Genomic DNA, 17,576 nt, shown 5'->3' on the forward strand with positions numbered 1-17,576 from the left:
ATAAATATTTTATATGAAGGTAGAAACGCGGTGGTTCTCCTACTTGATAGTTTTGTATTAGAAAAATTCTAATTGTGCGTTTAAAGTCAATTTAATGAAGGGAAAATATGTATTAGATGAATTTTCAGTTGAAGCAATATTCTCATTCAATGATTTATTGCAAATACATATGTGTATCTAGTCTTCCATAACAAAGTTTTTCAAAGTTACTTGTAATTTATTCATGTTACATAGTGCATATGAGGATTGAATTTATATACAAACATAATCATTCTTGATCATTTTTTTTAAATACAACATGTGTATGTCGTACTGAGGCCATTGTAAATACTCAATATGTCTGACTCTTACGTCATGCTACCCACGTGTATTCATGTATACTGTTTCGCGCGTGTTGTTTGAATTGGTCAAACTGAAACTTACCGTTACAAGGCATTGCGTAATTTTAAGAGGGGGATATTCCATTTCGTCTATACTATGGCACATTTTATCTTATGGGGAATACGTTTTTATTCAATTCTTTCCTGTTTAGCAATTAAGTACAATGACCGGCATTAAAGATCCGACTGAACAACCGAAGTTGGAGAAAATAAAACAAGGAAATGATCAAATGAATGCTATTGTTAAAAAACGTTTTACAGATTTAACAAATACTTGCATGCAAGATTTATTCAAGTTTTCTGAGAACATGACAGAATCCTTCAGGTACTTAACCCTCCAATTAATTTCAGCAAAATGTTCTTTTTATAAATAACGAATAAGATTGTTTAATTATTATTCAGTAAGGAATATTTATAATTAACATTTTTTTCTATTTCTCAGGTCAATATTAGATAACATAAAAGTTCGTATCGAACAATTTCACGAACAGAATCGATCTATATTTGATTTATTTTCACTTTCGTCACTGCAAAAATGGTCTCAACGTGAACACTAAAAGATCGAAGATGTGGAAGTATCAATGTTTTTTGATAGATACATGTTTTTCAAAGATATACTTGTACCTAAATTGACCAAAATATTTAAGTCTGCACATTCTTGATGGAATAAAAGCGTTATGAATGTTTAAAACCTAAAATTACTTTAATAAAGGAAAATCTAGAGAAAAAGCAATTATTATTTACTTATTAGGGCACCTTAATTATCAAATACTGATATTATTTTATTACATAACAACAGTAATTAAAACGTAATTGATGTTTAAGGTTTCAAATTTAACGGTCAAAATGTTGCAAATATATATGTTTCGATAGGTCGACATAGCGTATGTTGTACGCCATCTTAGTGGGGTACTATTACCGCCAATCTACTACGTTTCAATGAATTTTGTTACTTACTATATAACTAAAATTTAGTATTATTTTCGGATTGATGTCTCTAAGTATTTGATTAGTTTATTATTTAAACAATCGGTTTTTATTCTTTGAGTTCTATGTGGCAGCATGTCAAGCCAGTACTGTTTTCTCTGTGCGAGTGATGAAGGTGTTTTCTTGGATGTTACAGCGGACAATAAACAAATGTATTATGACCAACTCGAAATCTGCTCACTTATTAAGGTAGTTTTCTAAAAAGAAATATTCTTACTTGAAATCACTAATTTGCTAGTGAGATATTCGAATTCAATTAAGTTTGCTACAGTAAGTCTGAGCGTGCGTCGATATTTGTGCACATTAAGAAACATAAATATTTGAACAAAGGGTTTGCTTAAATTCATTTCCTTACAATTACATATAAATACAATGAACAGATCTATTATTATTAATAGTGAATGGTCTATTGTAAACAGTAGGAATAAATGTTTTATGTAGTCATTAATTTGCAGACTATATTAGAGGTTACACAAAGCTGTTGGATTAATTTTGCATAAACAAACTTTAATAATACAAGATTAATATTATTTTGTGGAGAATTTGAAAGCCGATGTTTGATTCTATTACTCTGTATGATCATAGTTTCATACTCTGTGATGATTTAAGAGCTTCTATGTCTTCTATAAGACATTTAAGTTATGTTTTAAGTCTTTAACTGGCTATAGTATGTGCTATTATTGATGATTTATTGAATTTGCTGTAATTTTTCTATAAAATATAATCTTTGATACATTTATACTAAATATAAACTGTGCGTTTGGAAAGTGAGTTTTGTTTTCTAATATAAAAAAGTAAACATAAGTTATCACAAAGTTAAATGTAACTATATATGTTTAAACATCACAATATAAATATATGAAATGTATTATGTTATTCTTTTTATTTCCTTGCAACATTTCTTTTATATTTATTGATCTTTAATAAGCATTTTACTTTTTTGTATTTTCAGTCATATTAACTATTTATTATTTACATAGGTACTAAAAGCAGATCAATTACCAACTAAAATTTGTCACAAATGTGCATATGAATTAAATCAATGCAGCTCTTTTATAGAAAAATATAAACGTACTACAAAGCAAAAAATAAATGTTCGCAGACAGTGTTGTAGTCTATGTCGTGAACCAGCAAAAAACGAATTTATCTTTGATATTAGTAAAGAGAAGAACTTGCAGTATAATCCATTTCACAAAATACAGGAACTCCTTAATACAAAGGTAGAAACTACTTAATATAGTGGTTTATTGATTACTTTTATAAATATTGATTACTTTTACAAATATATAAATAATATACATATGAATACTTTTAATATTTAATATTTTTATATTTATATTGTATATTGTATTTTATATGGTATGTAATTTAATATGTAATTCACATATGATTTTTATATTTCTTAGAACAGTGGAAATGTTTATGGAGATTATAAATTCATATGTTTATCTTGCCGATATGTGATAGATGTATTGATAGATTTAAAGAACATATGTGAAGAAACTACAATTAAATTGGAAGATACAGCTGATAAAAAAATAAATTACTTAACTTTCCCTAAGGTAATATTTAGTTGTATATTATATTAAATCATTATATATTATATTAAATCATTATATATTATATTAAATCAATATAATATATTTATGTTACAGATAAAAACAACCATTGTAAATCGTAAAACTACCAGCACTGAACCTAATAGAATAAATTTAAACGCATTTCTGGAATCAGAGAGTGATTCTGACAGAATGACCCGCACACGATCTCGAAATAACAAATTAAGCGAACAAACAAAGTCACAAGTTTGTAGTAAATGTCATAATTCTATTAAAACTGATGATGATATATTCAAGATTCATAAAACAGGAGAAATTGTATGTAAATGTTGTTGGAAAAATATGGATATTTGTAAAAGTAAACCTGAGAAAGAAGTGTCAAATGACAAACAAATCAAACTTTGTACAGTTTTTTTAAAAGATGTATTAAAAGATTCTAAAATAAAGAAGGAGAAGCTCTATAGGATTGATGAGGATGATGAAGGCAATAAGACATATGTTGTAATGGCCACAAATTTGACAAATGAAAATAAATCCAGTAAGCCAGTTAGTGATATAAGAAATGATATAGAAAAGCAAAGTCAAAAGCGTTCTAGTAAAAGTGTAAGGACTGCAGATAAGGACTCAAGTAATGAAGATGTACCTAATAAAAAACACAAACCTGATGCAAAAGAAATATGTGATACTGACTCAAAGCAGTCCAGTTTGGTTGCACAACAGACAAAGCAAGTTACACAGAAAGGTGGTAAGCATAATATTAATCAAAGTTTTGATTCAGATTCTTCTATTCCAAAAATTGCAAAAAATAGCGGCCGCCGTTTAACAAGACATAAACGAGCAACTGGCTCATCCTTATCGGATGCAGATATTGACAATAAGTATAATCGTAAAAGATTAAAAACTATTTTAAGTGGTATTCCTATAAGAGGAAATCGTAATGTAGACGTGAGTGACGAATCGTCGTCAAATGAGGATGTTGTATTAAAGAGAAAGCGATTGAGCTTTACAAGTACTTCATCTGTTACTATAGAAATATGTGATGACGATAACGATCAGGAAAACTTTGAAAAGAATATACGAAAAACGAACAGAAAGAATACTAAAAAACTCGCGAAACTTCCTACAGTTACAAATTCCCAAGAATTGCAGTCTCCAAAATCTGATGATAAAGATGATATATTTAAGACTCAAACATATGTATGCGATGAATGTGGAGCTAGTTATGAAAATAAATTTATAGGTTTGACACACAAATTGACGCACTATAAACAACCACAATTAAAATTACAGAAATTAAGTAATGAAACTTGGATGAAAGAAACATCAGGTCCAAGTGAAGCACTAGATGATCAAGTAGAAGATTTGTCTGAGACTATAAAAATTACAGTAGAAGATGATGAAGAAGAATTGATGGAAAGTGAAAAGAATTTTAACACAAGTAACCATGCAGATATAAATTCTAATGCAGGAAGTAATATTAATTCGCCTAAAAAGGAAGTAGTAGAAGATGCTGTTGATGTAAAACTTGTCATGAAAGAATCTGATGATGATCAAACACATAAGACTGAGAAAGAAACAGAAGATCTACAAGAAGATGAAGTTGCAGAAATAAACATCATAAGTCCGTCACAAAATGAAACTAAAACTAAAGAAGACACGGATAAGGAAAGTGAAAAAGAAAATGAGGATAATTATAATAATAATGATGAAACTGATAAAAATATTCATGAGTCTATAAAATGTGTGAAGTCAGAAGAAATAATGAAAATTTCACATAGTGATTCTGAAGACAAACAAAAAAATAATAAAGAAAAATATAAGCAGATGGAGGAAGATAAACAAGAAAACGAGAAAGATAAACAAGAAAACGAGAAAGATAAACAAGAAAACGAGAAAGATAAACAAGAAAACGAGAAAGATAAACAAGAAAACGAGAAAGATAAACAAGAAAACGAGGAAGATAAACGAAAAAACGAAAAAGGTAAACAAGAAAACGAGGAAAATAAACGAGAAAACTATAAAGGTAAACAAGAAAATGAGGAAGATAAATGTAAGGTAGAGGAAAAACAAACTAAAATAGTTGAAGAAGTTGAAAAAGTTAAAGTAGTTGAAGAAGTTAAAGTAGTTAAAGAAAGAGGTGGAGAAGAAGATGAAAAGAGAGATTTAGATATTAAAGATGATGAGGAAGGAAAACAGGAAAAGGAACGAAAGGAGGCGATGTGCAATGGGCAAGCGATTCAAACGATTAATAAAGAAAGTTTAAAGAAATTCAGTGAAAATTGTGTTGAAGATACCATGGAAGCAAATGATATTGATATTTCAAAGAAGATTGAACAAAGTGATATTAAACAAAAAGAAACGAACAACAGAATGGACGTAGCCGATGATGAAGGTGATTTAACAATACTTGCCAAACAAAGATCGCCTAAATCGATACAAAAAATAATATCTTGTAATGAAAATAGAATGCAAATAAAAGTAGATGATTCTGATTCAAAAAAATCAGAAGTTTTGGAGAGGACTGTGTTACTCGAAGAAGATACGACTGATAAGGAGAATTTTAATAGAAATGATTTGGAAATTGTGAATGTAGATTCTCCACAACGAAAAGATTCAATAAGCGATTCTGCAAATGCAGCAGCAGAAGTGTTACGAGAAGTACTTGATTTAGCAAGTGCAGAAGTTGTAAAACGACAAGAAGTTATTGATATAAATATTGACACTGATTCCATCGAAACAGAGACTTTGGGAAACATATCACATGAAATACAAAATATTGTTGATATGCCATCTCTCAAAATTGACGACTCCAAAACTGAAAATGAAACACATGTGGAGTAGTGTATAAATATACATATATATTTATGAGATCACTTTTTTATAAAACTTAAATATAGTTTTTACACAGTCAAAAAGTCAAGTTTCCTCCGCTTCTGTTGCTTAGAAGATATATCATATTATTAATTCTCATTTACATGAAAGGTATAAAATGGAACAATCATTTCATTGGTATTTCAAATTAAAAGATGAAGTGTACAATGGTATTTTACTTTTCAGAGATTAGTAGCCTTTTGTATACAAGTTCATTTTAACATAGAAACACTTGAAAATATTTTACGACATCACATACACAAATGCCTATAATTTTGTGTCATATAATTCGTTGTGGAAGCGTTATTCGTTGTCATAGACTAATAGTATGTGACTTCTACACACACACACACACACACATACACACACACACACGATATTTAATGCTCTTTTGTATTTTTGTTTGTGCAACAAAAAAGATTATATTATATTATGTTATATTATATACTCTTAAAAAGCTTATTTTTAATTATTACTATATTTGGTAATTAGCTGTTTTATTTACAGGAATCTCCATGCTTTTTACATTCTGTTTTTTTTTTTTTTTTTTAGTAAGATAAGCAAGAAACATGTTGTATGCAGGTTCTAAATAATTTACCATTGCACATTAATTGGAGATATTTGGGCCAAGTTGTGCAGACTGCTACCAATCCTCGATGGTCTAAAATTGAGAAAAATATAGTTTGGAAAGTCTAATTTAAAAAACGGAAATAGATTTATTTCTTTTGGATATATTTTATTTCTTGTTCTTTTATAATGTTTTTCAATGGCTTATTTAATAGTGAATAGTATAATTAATATAAGGTTTGGAAGTTTTCTGTAAAATAATTATAAGCTTAAAATAGATCTATGGCTTGGTAATTTTAATAATTATATAGTGTAAGAGTCGTTCTATGGGTTGGCTATTTTTTGCAAAATAAAGGTTATAATATTATGGGATCTGTAATGTGTTTAACTAATCTTTTATTATTTTGAGGGTTGGTAGATTTCTGTATAACCTGGCCAATTTTAATATTAATTTCTAATTACTTAATTCTATTAAACCTTTTTTAATTTTTTCTAATTTTTCTATGACAACAAGTAAGAATTGAATAGTTGTTTGTGTGCAATGTAACCACAAGACTTATTACTATTTTATTAGTACAATGACCTCATAGCCCATAATATTTTTAATTTGATATTTCTTATTTGTCCTATTTAATTGTTTAAATTACTTTAGAAGTCTACAGTTTTTTAAATCTTGCTATTATAAATTGATCATACGTACTAACGCATTCGTCAAACGAATTAACTTCACTAAAAATCTCGCATTATAAGCTCGCCGTACATCGTCGTTGTTTTTGTCTTGATTTTGTTATCTTATCTTTATATTTTTTACGTAATTATTTCATTAATTTTTTTGAGAATATTATTTAAGGATGAGTCTAACTATAAACAAGTCGCTTGTTTATGATTTCCGCGACATTGTAATGAGGAACAGGAAGTTCTTATATTTAAATATAAAGTTAGATAAGTATAAGGTGAAATAAAAGAAAAAATGGGATACTTGTAGTAATAAATTTTATTAATCAATAACTATTACATATGGAGTTTTAGAGTCGCGATGTTGCTTGATCGTTGTGAAGTGTAGAAGACAACGACGATGAAAGCGTGTCCGAATTTTCATGTTGGATTTCTAAGTCTAACTTTGTATCTGAAACATTCGTGAAGAAATTACATTATGATACAATAATTATGAACAGGTTTACATACGTGTATGATATATTCGATATTGTCAAGTGTGAGATACCAAAACAACAAAATCGAGATATAATTTGACTTTTATTGAATAATAAAGATCGTGGAGGTTTTAGTATTTTAAGTAAACGTCCGTTGAATGTATAAAATTTAAGAAAGGAAGTGATGGCCATCGTAACACGATAGTCAGTGGATTAGTGTAACGAAAAACATATAGTGTATTTAATGAGAAGTCTAATGGACATCATTAAAACATGTATATAATATAAGTATGCAATTATCAAAACTGAGAATCTTTTGAAAGTTTTGCAAATATCGTAACTGATTTTAACAAAGATTGAAACACACGCTGATAATGTTAGTATGAAAAGCGCCCTTTTTGTCTCAATTTTGATCATTGTCTAAGAAATCTTTGATTAATCATAAGTATACAAATCTAAGAACAAAAAGAGTTATATACATTACAGTAGTACGTGATGACTGAGTAAAAAATTCATATTGAATTTTAGTTACCAAAGGTTTCCTCAATCCAAAAGATCTCTCTGTAGCTTTTCCACCGACAAAGTTTCAACGTTGCATTTTCATCATATTCACCGCATCGTAGTAACAAATCGATATATTTCTGGATTCTTTCTTGCCCTTAAAAAATTAATACCACCGTTGCGTATACATTAAAAATGTTTATCGCACTCAGTTATTATTGTAATACGTAAAGGATAACTTATATGTACATTTAATCTATGTATTAATTAAATATTCAACATCATGATGCAACTTGTATTATGTAGATATTTACAAATTGTTAAAATATGTAAAATAAAGCAAATAGTAGATGTATTTCTATATACTTGAGAAAAGATCTTGGGTGTAATTGAGAGTGCGAGAACACACACGTATTTTCATTTTATATTGTTGTTTTCTTTTTATCGAAGTGAAGAACTGAGCATGACAATAACTTCGTGTAGTATATAATTATGTATCTTTTAAAAAGTAAAAGAACCTTTAGAAATTCCTGCAATACATCTTGCTTGATCAGCTTCGTGAGTCAAATCAAGTCTACTGTATAGGTTTAGTGCGTTTTCCAAATGTTTGGTAGATAAATATAACTTTCCCTGCAGGAATAGAAATTTTGATTAGTCTTTTGTACTGCATAAAGCAAGTATTGTACAAATTTATTATTTGAAGAAATCAAAGCACTTAGGATAATTTATGTAATTTGTATGTTTATATATTTTTGTGCATATTTTTATTGTGAGCGAACTTATTTTTGTAGAATTATTGTAGCTCAACATTTTTTTAAATAAGGTAGAACAGCATTTTGTTTTTTTTATTTTATTTTTTTACCTGACTCAAATAGTGTTCGCCCGTGTAATAGTGTGCATCGGCGAGCTTTTCCAGGAGACCGAAATTTTCAGCGTTTTCTCGGCACATTCGCAAATGTTTTTCCGTGTAGTCACTGTCGCTTAGATGCTATATGAGCGACCAGTATCATTTACATCTTAAGAAAGATTACATTACACATAGAAACAAAAGAAGGAATTTAATTACTTTGTACGCAAAAGCTAATTCCATGTGCGCATTACAAACACCCTCGATATCCGAAGTTCTCTTGGCGAGAGCTAATAGCTTCGAAAAAGTTTGCAACGCGTTTTTAATTTCGTTTACAGCGATGTAACATTTCCCGAGCTCGTAAAGGACTTCATTTGTATATTCAATGTTTCCAGCTGTTTTTATTTTCATTTTAATTTTAATTAGTCTTATTGTACTTTATTTTACTTTAAATTTGTAAATGCGAAATAAGTGCTTCTTAAAGATAAGTTATCTTTAAAATTTATATGAAAGAAATCATTGACAAAAATTGGATCCAAAAAATCACATCCTGTGATCACTAAATCTTAAAGAAATTTAGATAAAAAATATAATTTTAAATATATAATTTTAAATATAATTTACAAAATTTTAATTTTTAACTGTTATAAATAACTGCTATAAATGATCAAAACCATTTTGGTTGCCGATAATCATCTATAATGGTTATTCGTAAGCAAAATCACTTAAACTGAGCTACCAATTTTTACATTCAAACTTTTCTAATTTTACTTATCTTTATGATCCTTGAATGGAAGTCAACAGAACTTACCATCGGTTGCTCTTTCTTTAGCTTCAATGCAGGCTTTCAAAGCGGACTGGGGATTTTGAAGACGTTCCGTGCGAACGAAAATCAATAGAGTTTTATACAAAAGAATGTTGCATTCTTTGAAGATACAATGTTGCTTTATTTCCAATTTTGCCGATGCGTTCCATGTTTTATTTTCTGAGTCCTTTCGCGCCTTGTTCAGATGATCTAGAGCTTCTGTTGGATTCTGTACTAATTAAGCGTATGATCCTAAGCATTATTTTTCAGAACTTTAAAGTACAAAGAGTTCGAGATCTATATACCAACATTCGTGACAAAGAAATCGACCGTATAAATAACGTATCAACGTGATTGTTTTAGCATCATCACCGTCTATCAATTTCGCAACTGAAAGAGCAAATTGATAGAGATGGTCGGCTATCCACCACCATTCCCACGTTTTCGATTGAAAGAACAGAGCCATATCTAAAAGTGTCGTTGCTTGTGCAAAGTAGTCACCTAAGTAAATTATTCATTTACTTAATCAATAAACTAGCATATTTAGTAAGAATTAGTGGAATCATGTTCTTTCATACCTTTTCTCTTACTCTTTTCAGACGCAATAAATCCATTTGTCAAATAGTTTATAAAATCTTGTTGATCTTTCAAAGATGGTTTTTTCCATGATAACGAGCCAGGCGTTTTTTCTGAAATTTTTTCATCGAAACCTAGAAGTTCTGTCATATAATCAAATGATTGTTGGTATCCCTGTTCTTTAAACTCGAGAAGTATCGCCTCATGATATGGCATATAAAACCTATTTATAATGTCGTAGTTAATAATATTTTTATAAATACGTTTGTATTATTTTCACTTTTATATGTATATATAACGACAATAAGAACCTTCTTATTTCTTTGGGAGTTATATTTGGTAACGCGGCTTTTAAGTCATCAATAACCTTATTTATTTCTTTTCCCTGAGCTTGGGGCAAAGTTTTCAATTTTATCTTTGGATTATCAATGTATCCGCTAATGTTGCTATCCGAGTTATTCGACCATTCTGTGCAATTCTTCTTTAAAAATTCTTCGACATCGTGTCTTTTTCCTTGCCTGTATTTTGCAGTCATTATTTTAAGCGTTTCTTCGTAAGCTCTTAAGAGTAAAACGTAAACAGAAAGGTGAAACAGAGGAAAGATGAAACATAACATCGGATTTTGCAACGCTATGGATGCATAATTTATTGCATAAGATAAATATCAACGTAAATAGTAAATATATTCATACATTACACGATGAACAGAAATATACATACATTTATACACAAGCATATAATCTGAGGGAATAGTTTCCCGCGCATGCTCGAAAAGTATGACGTTTAACGATTCGCGTGTGTGATTAAGTATTTTGTCACCCGCTGTGTGATTGTGCGGGGAGCCTATAACCTACCACGATTTGTAATTTTCCTTTGAAATAAAAATTCTTATGTTAAATCGTCCTTGCATTTTTATGCCGTGGCCGCTACTACTTTTCTAGGTTCGAGCTTGATATTGAAACCGTCTGCTCTCTTTAAGATAATATCAGCTTGTAGTCTGAAATCGGACTCCTTCGAGTTAGATCTTATGCGGAAATTTCTGAGGATCGTCGACAGGATGATCTTCAGTTTGAGCATTGCGTATTTCCTTCCTACGCAGGATCGTGGACCAGCCGAGAATGGCACGAAAGCGTAATAATGACGTTTTGCGGTATTTTCTGGTAGGAAGTTATCAGGATTGAAGACATCAGGATTAGGATAGATGCTTGGATGTCGGTGTAGCTTGTAGGTAGCAATGACAACTGTGCAGCCAGCTGGGATTGTGTAGTTTCCACTCACTGAAATTTTCATTTTTGTTAATACTGCTTTTGGTAGAAAAAAAAGCATGTAAGATGCGAAAATCATGATACTAACTGCATTTCAGATCTGTTTTGATCTCCCGAGCGATAATTGGTACTGGTGGGTATAATCGAAGCGTTTCCAAGAGGCAACGTTCGAGATATTTCATCTCTAAAGTATCTTGGAAGGTGGCTGGTCTGTCACTGTCACCAAAGATCTCATCGAGTTCTTGAATAACTTTCTCTTGTACGTCAGGGTGACAACCCATCAATGCAAGGAAGAAGCTGGCTCCGGCTGCAGTTGTATCGTGTCCCTTTTTTTTAAACATATCGTTTCATTGACTTCCATCGTGCTATATTATTATATTATGTATTTACATATATCGAATGTCAGTCTTGTTTGGAATTTTACCTCAAACATAATGGTATTGACTTGTTCTCTAACTTCTTTATCGGTAAGGATGACGCCTTCTTGACCAGCTTCGATCAAGAGATCGAGAAAAGCTTGTCTCTTCTTCTCACCAACGTCATCATCAACATCTAAATCATCCTTAAGACCGGTCGATTGACCAAACGAAACACCCTCTACGACGGTGGCGTTGTCGCCCTAATATTTACAAAAATATCGTATCGACAATTCATTTTGTATATCGATTATAGATCGATTTGATCCTTACCTTTTCGTTCTTCTGAGCGCTAGTGTCGATGATGTTACGCTTTCCGCTCTTGTAATCTTCCTTCTTACGCGAGATAACTTTCTTGGTTAATCCGTGGATAATTTCCAACAACTTGATCTGGTCCTTTCCGTATTTTGTTAGATTGAACAGCCAATCAGGTCTGAGCCATACTTTGGTGTGACGGAGATGCAAGATGTCGCACATCCTACGAATAAATCACCCGTTATTTAATTTCGCCTGTAATACACGTGTATAATGTATCGCTGCTTCATTCGTTAAAGACATATATCTATTTTCCAGTTGTTATGCAATACCGGTTATAACTTGTACAGGACATGCACTCTGGAATATCGGCGAACTTTCTCCGGAGGAAGAAAACGTTTGCGTAAGAGGGGCGGAAAAATGTATACGTACTTCATCACTGCCATGGCGTATTCGAATCCACTGCGATCTTGAGTAGTCTTGGAGACACCCATGGCAGTTTCCATAAGAATTTCAACGGTGAGTTCGGACATATAATCGTGGCAGTCAAATTCTTTGCTACCTTCTTTGCGCATTCTTTCGACAACATCGCGAGCATTTGCGTTGAACAGGTTGATGAAACTCTTCAGCACGTTTAAGTGGAAGGTTGGGGCGATCAGTTTACGATGGCTACGCCATTTCTGACCTGTATGGGAATTACATTTTTAACTCAGTTATCTGTTACATTTAACTCAGTGCATAAAAGTTTTCGAAGAACTCTTAATTGTATCGATTAAACGAAGGAGTAGTTTCGAAGAGAATACACGATCTCTTCAAGAAAAAGCATGGCTCAAAGAAAACCGAAATGTTTATGAAATAGCAATATTTTCGCGAGACACAGACAGCACGTTATTATCTAGATATACAGAAAAGAAAGACTAAACCACTGGAAGCGACAACGATAAATTTTCTGTCTATTTTCATCTGTCTTACACAGACAGATTGCGATATATGTGAACTGCATTCGTATGATGAAAAATAACGATATCCTATTAGTGTTACGTATATTCTCATGTATATATAATTTAACTTAATAATTTAGAAAGGCACGGTAGAAGAATGCGTTAATACGATCTACAATAGATATGAAATTACACGTTTCCTAGTTATTCCACCTATTTCACTAATGAAATTGCAGAAGTTAATTATACTGACTTCTTTTTATACTTTCAGTTACTTATAATTCAAAAGTTTTTCCTGCTCGGAGGAAGCGGTAAAGGGTGCGAAGAAAGTTTTACGCCAGTGCATGCGTGCTGGTCGTTTAAGACGGTTACACGCGAGGTTGTTACGTGCACGTGTGTCAAGCCCTGTTACGTGTACGAATAAATGGTACTTACAGATTGGGGGGAGGAGGGGAGAAGCTATCTAGACAACGGGAAAGTTACGATAACTGCACTCGCTCGTGAAACTACATCTCGTTTCTTTCACCGGCTTACGAAGTCGTTGTTGCTTTCGCTATCACCAGAAAACACTTATAATGATATTTCATGTTTTATTGCTTCTATTTACCTGTCGTAATAAGAGATTGTAACAATCGATTAAGATATTTTGTCTTCACATTCGTATGCAAAGAGCTCAAAAAATATTTGTCTTCAGAGCGGAATTATGATTTAATTTTGTAATTCGTAGACCGTTGATTTAAATAATACCGGAAACCTATTGCTATGAGGGAAGTCTTCATTCTATACTATTCGTATGTTTTTAATTGCATCGATTGCTATACGGTACAAAAACAGAGGAACTTTAAAACGAGAACTTACCAGTTGAGATGAGAAGACCGTCTCCAAGCCATGGATAGAAGAACCTATATTCGGCAGATTTGTCGATGTACACGTTGCTGGATAAGATTATTTCAATGTCGCGTGGGTCAAACAGGAAAACAACTAATTTGGGACCAATCCACAACCTAACCACATCTTTGTAGTCAGCAGCTTTTGCCAACAAATTCTGGAAGATGGCTGCAATTTGCAAAGAAAATCGTTATTTCCATTTCTTCGCAAAGCTGAGGGTTGTTCGGGTTCATTTCTCGTATCAAATTGTATCAGATGAATTCGAAAGTTAATATGAATTATGTCAACTATTATTACTTTATTTTATATTTAATATCATTATTACTCTATTTAAGATTGATGTTTTACTTACTGTCGGAACTTCCAAGTAAATCCAAGGCATTTCCTATGATAGGCAAAGCTGGTGGACCTGGTAGACTTTCGGCAAGTTTGAGCATATGTTGCCTAGAGAGGCGGAAATAAATGAGATATAAAACGACAGCAGGAATGAAAAGGGATAAGAATACAGTGGTCGCCGAGAATCCGGTGGCCGAGGCGGCTGCCATTGATCCGGCTACTATTTCCGGTCCGGCCGTAGACATAATTGATGTTATCTGGAAATAAAAGGGGATCAGATTGTAATTGTATTTCTTCTCAAGTAAATCTCGATGAAATAACTTAAAGAACGAATCACGTTGTCATATTGGGCACGATCACTCGAGTTTCACAGTATTTTCAAGTTCAAAGATGAAGAATGTTGTCGAATATCAATAATACACTTGTGTCTTCATAATCTACGACGGGAACAAAAAATATTGTCACCCACCTAAATGCTTATACTACCTAAACGATGCGTTGTTGTCGATGAACCATCACCGAACTGGTTTTCCAACTTCGCGCGATCTCTTTTATAACCGGACCTTTCTACGGTCACCCCTACTTAGAGATTCGCGAAGCTAATTAGTGGCTGCGCCATGTTTCTATTGGAATTAATATTTGCATTCGCTCATGCACCTTGTATTTTTTCCTGCAACTATTAAACTTCATTGTATTGAACGTGGAGCTATTTCTTATTTATGCGGTTTTTTAATTAAAACTGTTTATCTTGAAAGTTTTCACAGTTTCATGCTATTCATTTCCTAAATAATATAATTCTTTTGATATCGAATGCTTGTACCTGAAATTTTTTTGATAAGATCATTATGGTCTTGTAATTAATCTTGTAATTAATGGTCTTGTACATACTATATACTATATATACTATATATATAGTATATATATACTATAGTATATATATACTATATATATATATATATATATATATATATATATATATATATGTAACAATTCAAGTGTTTAACAGAAAAAAAAAAATACAGAAACGTGTTTCCGGTATCTTGTTGCTTTTTAATTCGTATTTTAAAAGATCATCGATAGAAAATAAGCGATGGAAGCAAAAATCGATCGAAAATAAATTAAGGGGATGAAATAAAACAGCAATATCCAATTGATCCAATTATTTATTATTACAATATTTTATATTTATATATGATATTTATATTTATATTTATTACAATAATTTATTTATTATTATATGTTTGTATTTATTATACCTTTCCATTTTTACGTCTGGTTTTTGAAGTATGCAAAATAAAGCAAAATCAGCTACTTGTTATTTTGCAGAAATGAAACGCGAATTACGCTGAACGTAAGGCTATATACGTGTATGTCCAATTAACAATTTTTGACATATGTAAAATATGTTGTATTTGATTAATATTTTCTATATGTAGTGTCGAAGTAAGGTAACAGAAATAATTTTGCTTCAAGTGAAAAAATTTTTTAATATTATTTTTGGAAAAGCACCAAATAAGATTTTGCAAAAAGTTATGATATTTTAAATACTGTGACAATATTTTATAATATGAAGATATTTGAGAGTATAGTAAGAATGATTACATTATGTATTCATTGATACATAGAAAGTTGAAGAGAGATTTCTCTAATTTACTGTAATATAATATTCATTTCCATTAGAAAGAATATAACTAAAAAAAATTCGTAGCAAAAGGAATTTCTCATTTTGCATTCTTTTTGTATCGTTATTAATATCATTCTTTCCATCTCATAATCGAATTGAATAACGAAAGACGGAATTACGTCAAGTCATCGAAGACGCAGAGAGCATTTCCGCCTTGACCTACTCCCCTATCACTTGTCAGCGGTTTCATAATTTACAAACAATGCTTTTTTAATTTCGTTTGGTTGCGCAGAAATTATTGAATTCATTCTTATAATTTGTGATACATATTATTGCCACACTCGAAGAAACTTTATCATAATATTAATTAATTCATTTAAAGGTCATTGCATATAAATATTTTGCCATGATGATAAAAATCATTAAAATAATTAGTAACGCTAGTAAAAATAAATTAAATCCTGTTTGTTTTAAGTATTTCATTAATCTCTTTTAAAATCTTAAAATCTTTAAAATCTTTATCTTTTATTTTTCACTATGATTTTGTTACTTTATCTTAGGAACTCTGACGTCGCTTATTGAATTGTCGATATTCAATCAAATAAAAATTAATAATTTTCTATGAATATTCTTAAAATTTGTTGCAATATTTTATAACATTGTGTTGTAATTTATGAAACAGTGTTTCAAGTTGAATTCTAAGAATAATGTAATTCACGTAAGCAATTCTTGAACAGGATGATTGATATTTTTGTAGATGACGCATAGTAGCGAATTGATTGGTTAAAAAAGTTTATTTTGTATGGTCCTTAATTTTTAATTCTCATAGTTTTAAGAGGATTGTATATTAAAAATTGGACTTAACAAAAAATCTTGTTTAAAATTTTGTGTACTTTTATCTACGATTTTAGGAAAATTTGTCACCGTGCTACGTGGCATTGGGAAAAACGTAAGTATTTATGCTTACAATAGCCGGATATCCAGGTCAATGCTCGATGACCCGGCTTTCTGGCTCAATAATACGCGAAAATTTATTCTGTTAGATTGAAATTACGCAAGTGCATTTTATTACAAATTAATTATTCCACGAGGAAAAATAATTGCATTGATTATTGATGTTTTATTGTTTATTACAATTTATTCGACTAATTGTAAGAGATTGAAAAATGTTGATATTATTGTATTATGGGATAATAATATTTTTCTCTTTTTCAGTATACAGCCTTTTATATTCTTTATATAGAACATATAATTATTACAAAAAATGGTGAAGCATTGGTAAAATATAATACTAATAAAAATGGCACTATACTTAAGGGAATTGATATTCTTATATTGGTGTTTTGACTAAATAAATTGGAAAGGAAGGTAGATATAAAAGTAGATCTTTTCGTATTAAACATTTTTATTTATGTTGTTTATATAAAATGTAATAAAAGTGGAGATATATATGTGTATGTATATAAGATGGAATATTTGCTGTTGTGCCAATAATTCACAGTATTAATTATTAAACACAGTATTAATAATTAAAATTAACGTATTTTTTAAATTCTATTTTGTATTATGTATATATCTTGTTATACATATAGCATATATACCTTGAG

The 17,576-nt window shown here is 30.6% G+C and overlaps 4 protein-coding genes across 4 annotated transcripts in view; 1 reads left to right on the forward strand and 3 right to left on the reverse strand.

Annotated features, from left to right (window-relative positions):
- LOC126871038 (60S ribosomal protein L27a) overlaps positions 1 to 16,432 on the reverse strand; it is a 112,104-nt gene extending 95,672 nt beyond the window's left edge. The window contains exon 1 of the mRNA XM_050629396.1: positions 16,428 to 16,432. Coding sequence (XP_050485353.1) covers positions 16,428 to 16,429 — 2 coding nt within the window. The 5' untranslated portion in view covers positions 16,430 to 16,432. The remainder of the gene's footprint in view (positions 1 to 16,427) is intronic.
- Positions 1,209 to 6,259, forward strand: LOC126871023 (myb-like protein X). Its single transcript, XM_050629350.1, has 4 exons — positions 1,209 to 1,556; positions 2,348 to 2,587; positions 2,774 to 2,929; positions 3,023 to 6,259. The coding sequence occupies exons 1-4, from the start codon at positions 1,443 to 1,445 to the stop codon at positions 5,765 to 5,767; spliced, it is 3,255 nt and encodes a 1,084-aa protein (XP_050485307.1). The 5' UTR covers positions 1,209 to 1,442; the 3' UTR covers positions 5,768 to 6,259.
- On the reverse strand, positions 6,317 to 10,860 carry LOC126871040 (uncharacterized). Its single transcript, XM_050629401.1, has 9 exons — positions 10,556 to 10,860; positions 10,247 to 10,467; positions 9,978 to 10,169; positions 9,675 to 9,902; positions 9,083 to 9,258; positions 8,879 to 9,004; positions 8,535 to 8,646; positions 8,048 to 8,173; positions 6,317 to 7,490 (listed from the first exon to the last, which is right to left on the reverse strand). Exons 1-9 carry the CDS (start codon positions 10,858 to 10,860, stop codon positions 7,390 to 7,392), a joined length of 1,587 nt encoding a protein of 528 aa, XP_050485358.1. The 3' UTR covers positions 6,317 to 7,389.
- Positions 10,860 to 14,905, reverse strand: LOC126871028 (cytochrome P450 4g15). Its single transcript, XM_050629365.1, has 8 exons — positions 14,815 to 14,905; positions 14,362 to 14,602; positions 13,980 to 14,177; positions 12,613 to 12,865; positions 12,199 to 12,403; positions 11,934 to 12,128; positions 11,598 to 11,835; positions 10,860 to 11,521 (listed from the first exon to the last, which is right to left on the reverse strand). Exons 2-8 carry the CDS (start codon positions 14,588 to 14,590, stop codon positions 11,157 to 11,159), a joined length of 1,683 nt encoding a protein of 560 aa, XP_050485322.1. The 5' UTR covers positions 14,591 to 14,602; positions 14,815 to 14,905; the 3' UTR covers positions 10,860 to 11,156.
- Positions 16,433 to 17,576: the final 1,144 nt, after the last annotated feature.

The sequence above is a fragment of the Bombus huntii genome, chromosome 11 (genome assembly GCF_024542735.1).
Source record: "Bombus huntii isolate Logan2020A chromosome 11, iyBomHunt1.1, whole genome shotgun sequence".
Taxonomy (NCBI): domain Eukaryota; kingdom Metazoa; phylum Arthropoda; class Insecta; order Hymenoptera; family Apidae; genus Bombus; species Bombus huntii.

What these genes read in the sequence shown, in the direction of transcription:
- LOC126871023 (XM_050629350.1), top strand. Translation starts at nt 1,443, where the DNA reads ATGTCAAGCCAGTACTGTTTTCTCTGTGCGAGTGATGAAGGTGTTTTC. An exon ending in AAATCTGCTCACTTATTAAG is followed by an intron (nt 1,557 to 2,347) that starts GTAGTTTTCTAA and finishes TTATTTACATAG; the next exon opens with GTACTAAAAGCAGATCAATT. An exon ending in ATTACTTAACTTTCCCTAAG is followed by an intron (nt 2,930 to 3,022) that starts GTAATATTTAGT and finishes TTTATGTTACAG; the next exon opens with ATAAAAACAACCATTGTAAA.
- LOC126871040 (XM_050629401.1), bottom strand. Translation starts at nt 10,860, where the DNA reads ATGTTATGTTTCATCTTTCCTCTGTTTCACCTTTCTGTTTACGTTTTA. An exon ending in TAAAGAAAGAGCAACCGATG is followed by an intron (nt 9,259 to 9,674) that starts GTAAGTTCTGTT and finishes AAATAAAAACAG; the next exon opens with CTGGAAACATTGAATATACA. An exon ending in TTGGATTGAGGAAACCTTTG is followed by an intron (nt 7,491 to 8,047) that starts GTAACTAAAATT and finishes CGAATGTTTCAG; the next exon opens with ATACAAAGTTAGACTTAGAA.
- LOC126871028 (XM_050629365.1), bottom strand. Translation starts at nt 14,590, where the DNA reads ATGTCTACGGCCGGACCGGAAATAGTAGCCGGATCAATGGCAGCCGCC. An exon ending in GCGCTCAGAAGAACGAAAAG is followed by an intron (nt 12,129 to 12,198) that starts GTAAGGATCAAA and finishes TGTAAATATTAG; the next exon opens with GGCGACAACGCCACCGTCGT. An exon ending in TCAATACCATTATGTTTGAG is followed by an intron (nt 11,836 to 11,933) that starts GTAAAATTCCAA and finishes TTTAAAAAAAAG; the next exon opens with GGACACGATACAACTGCAGC.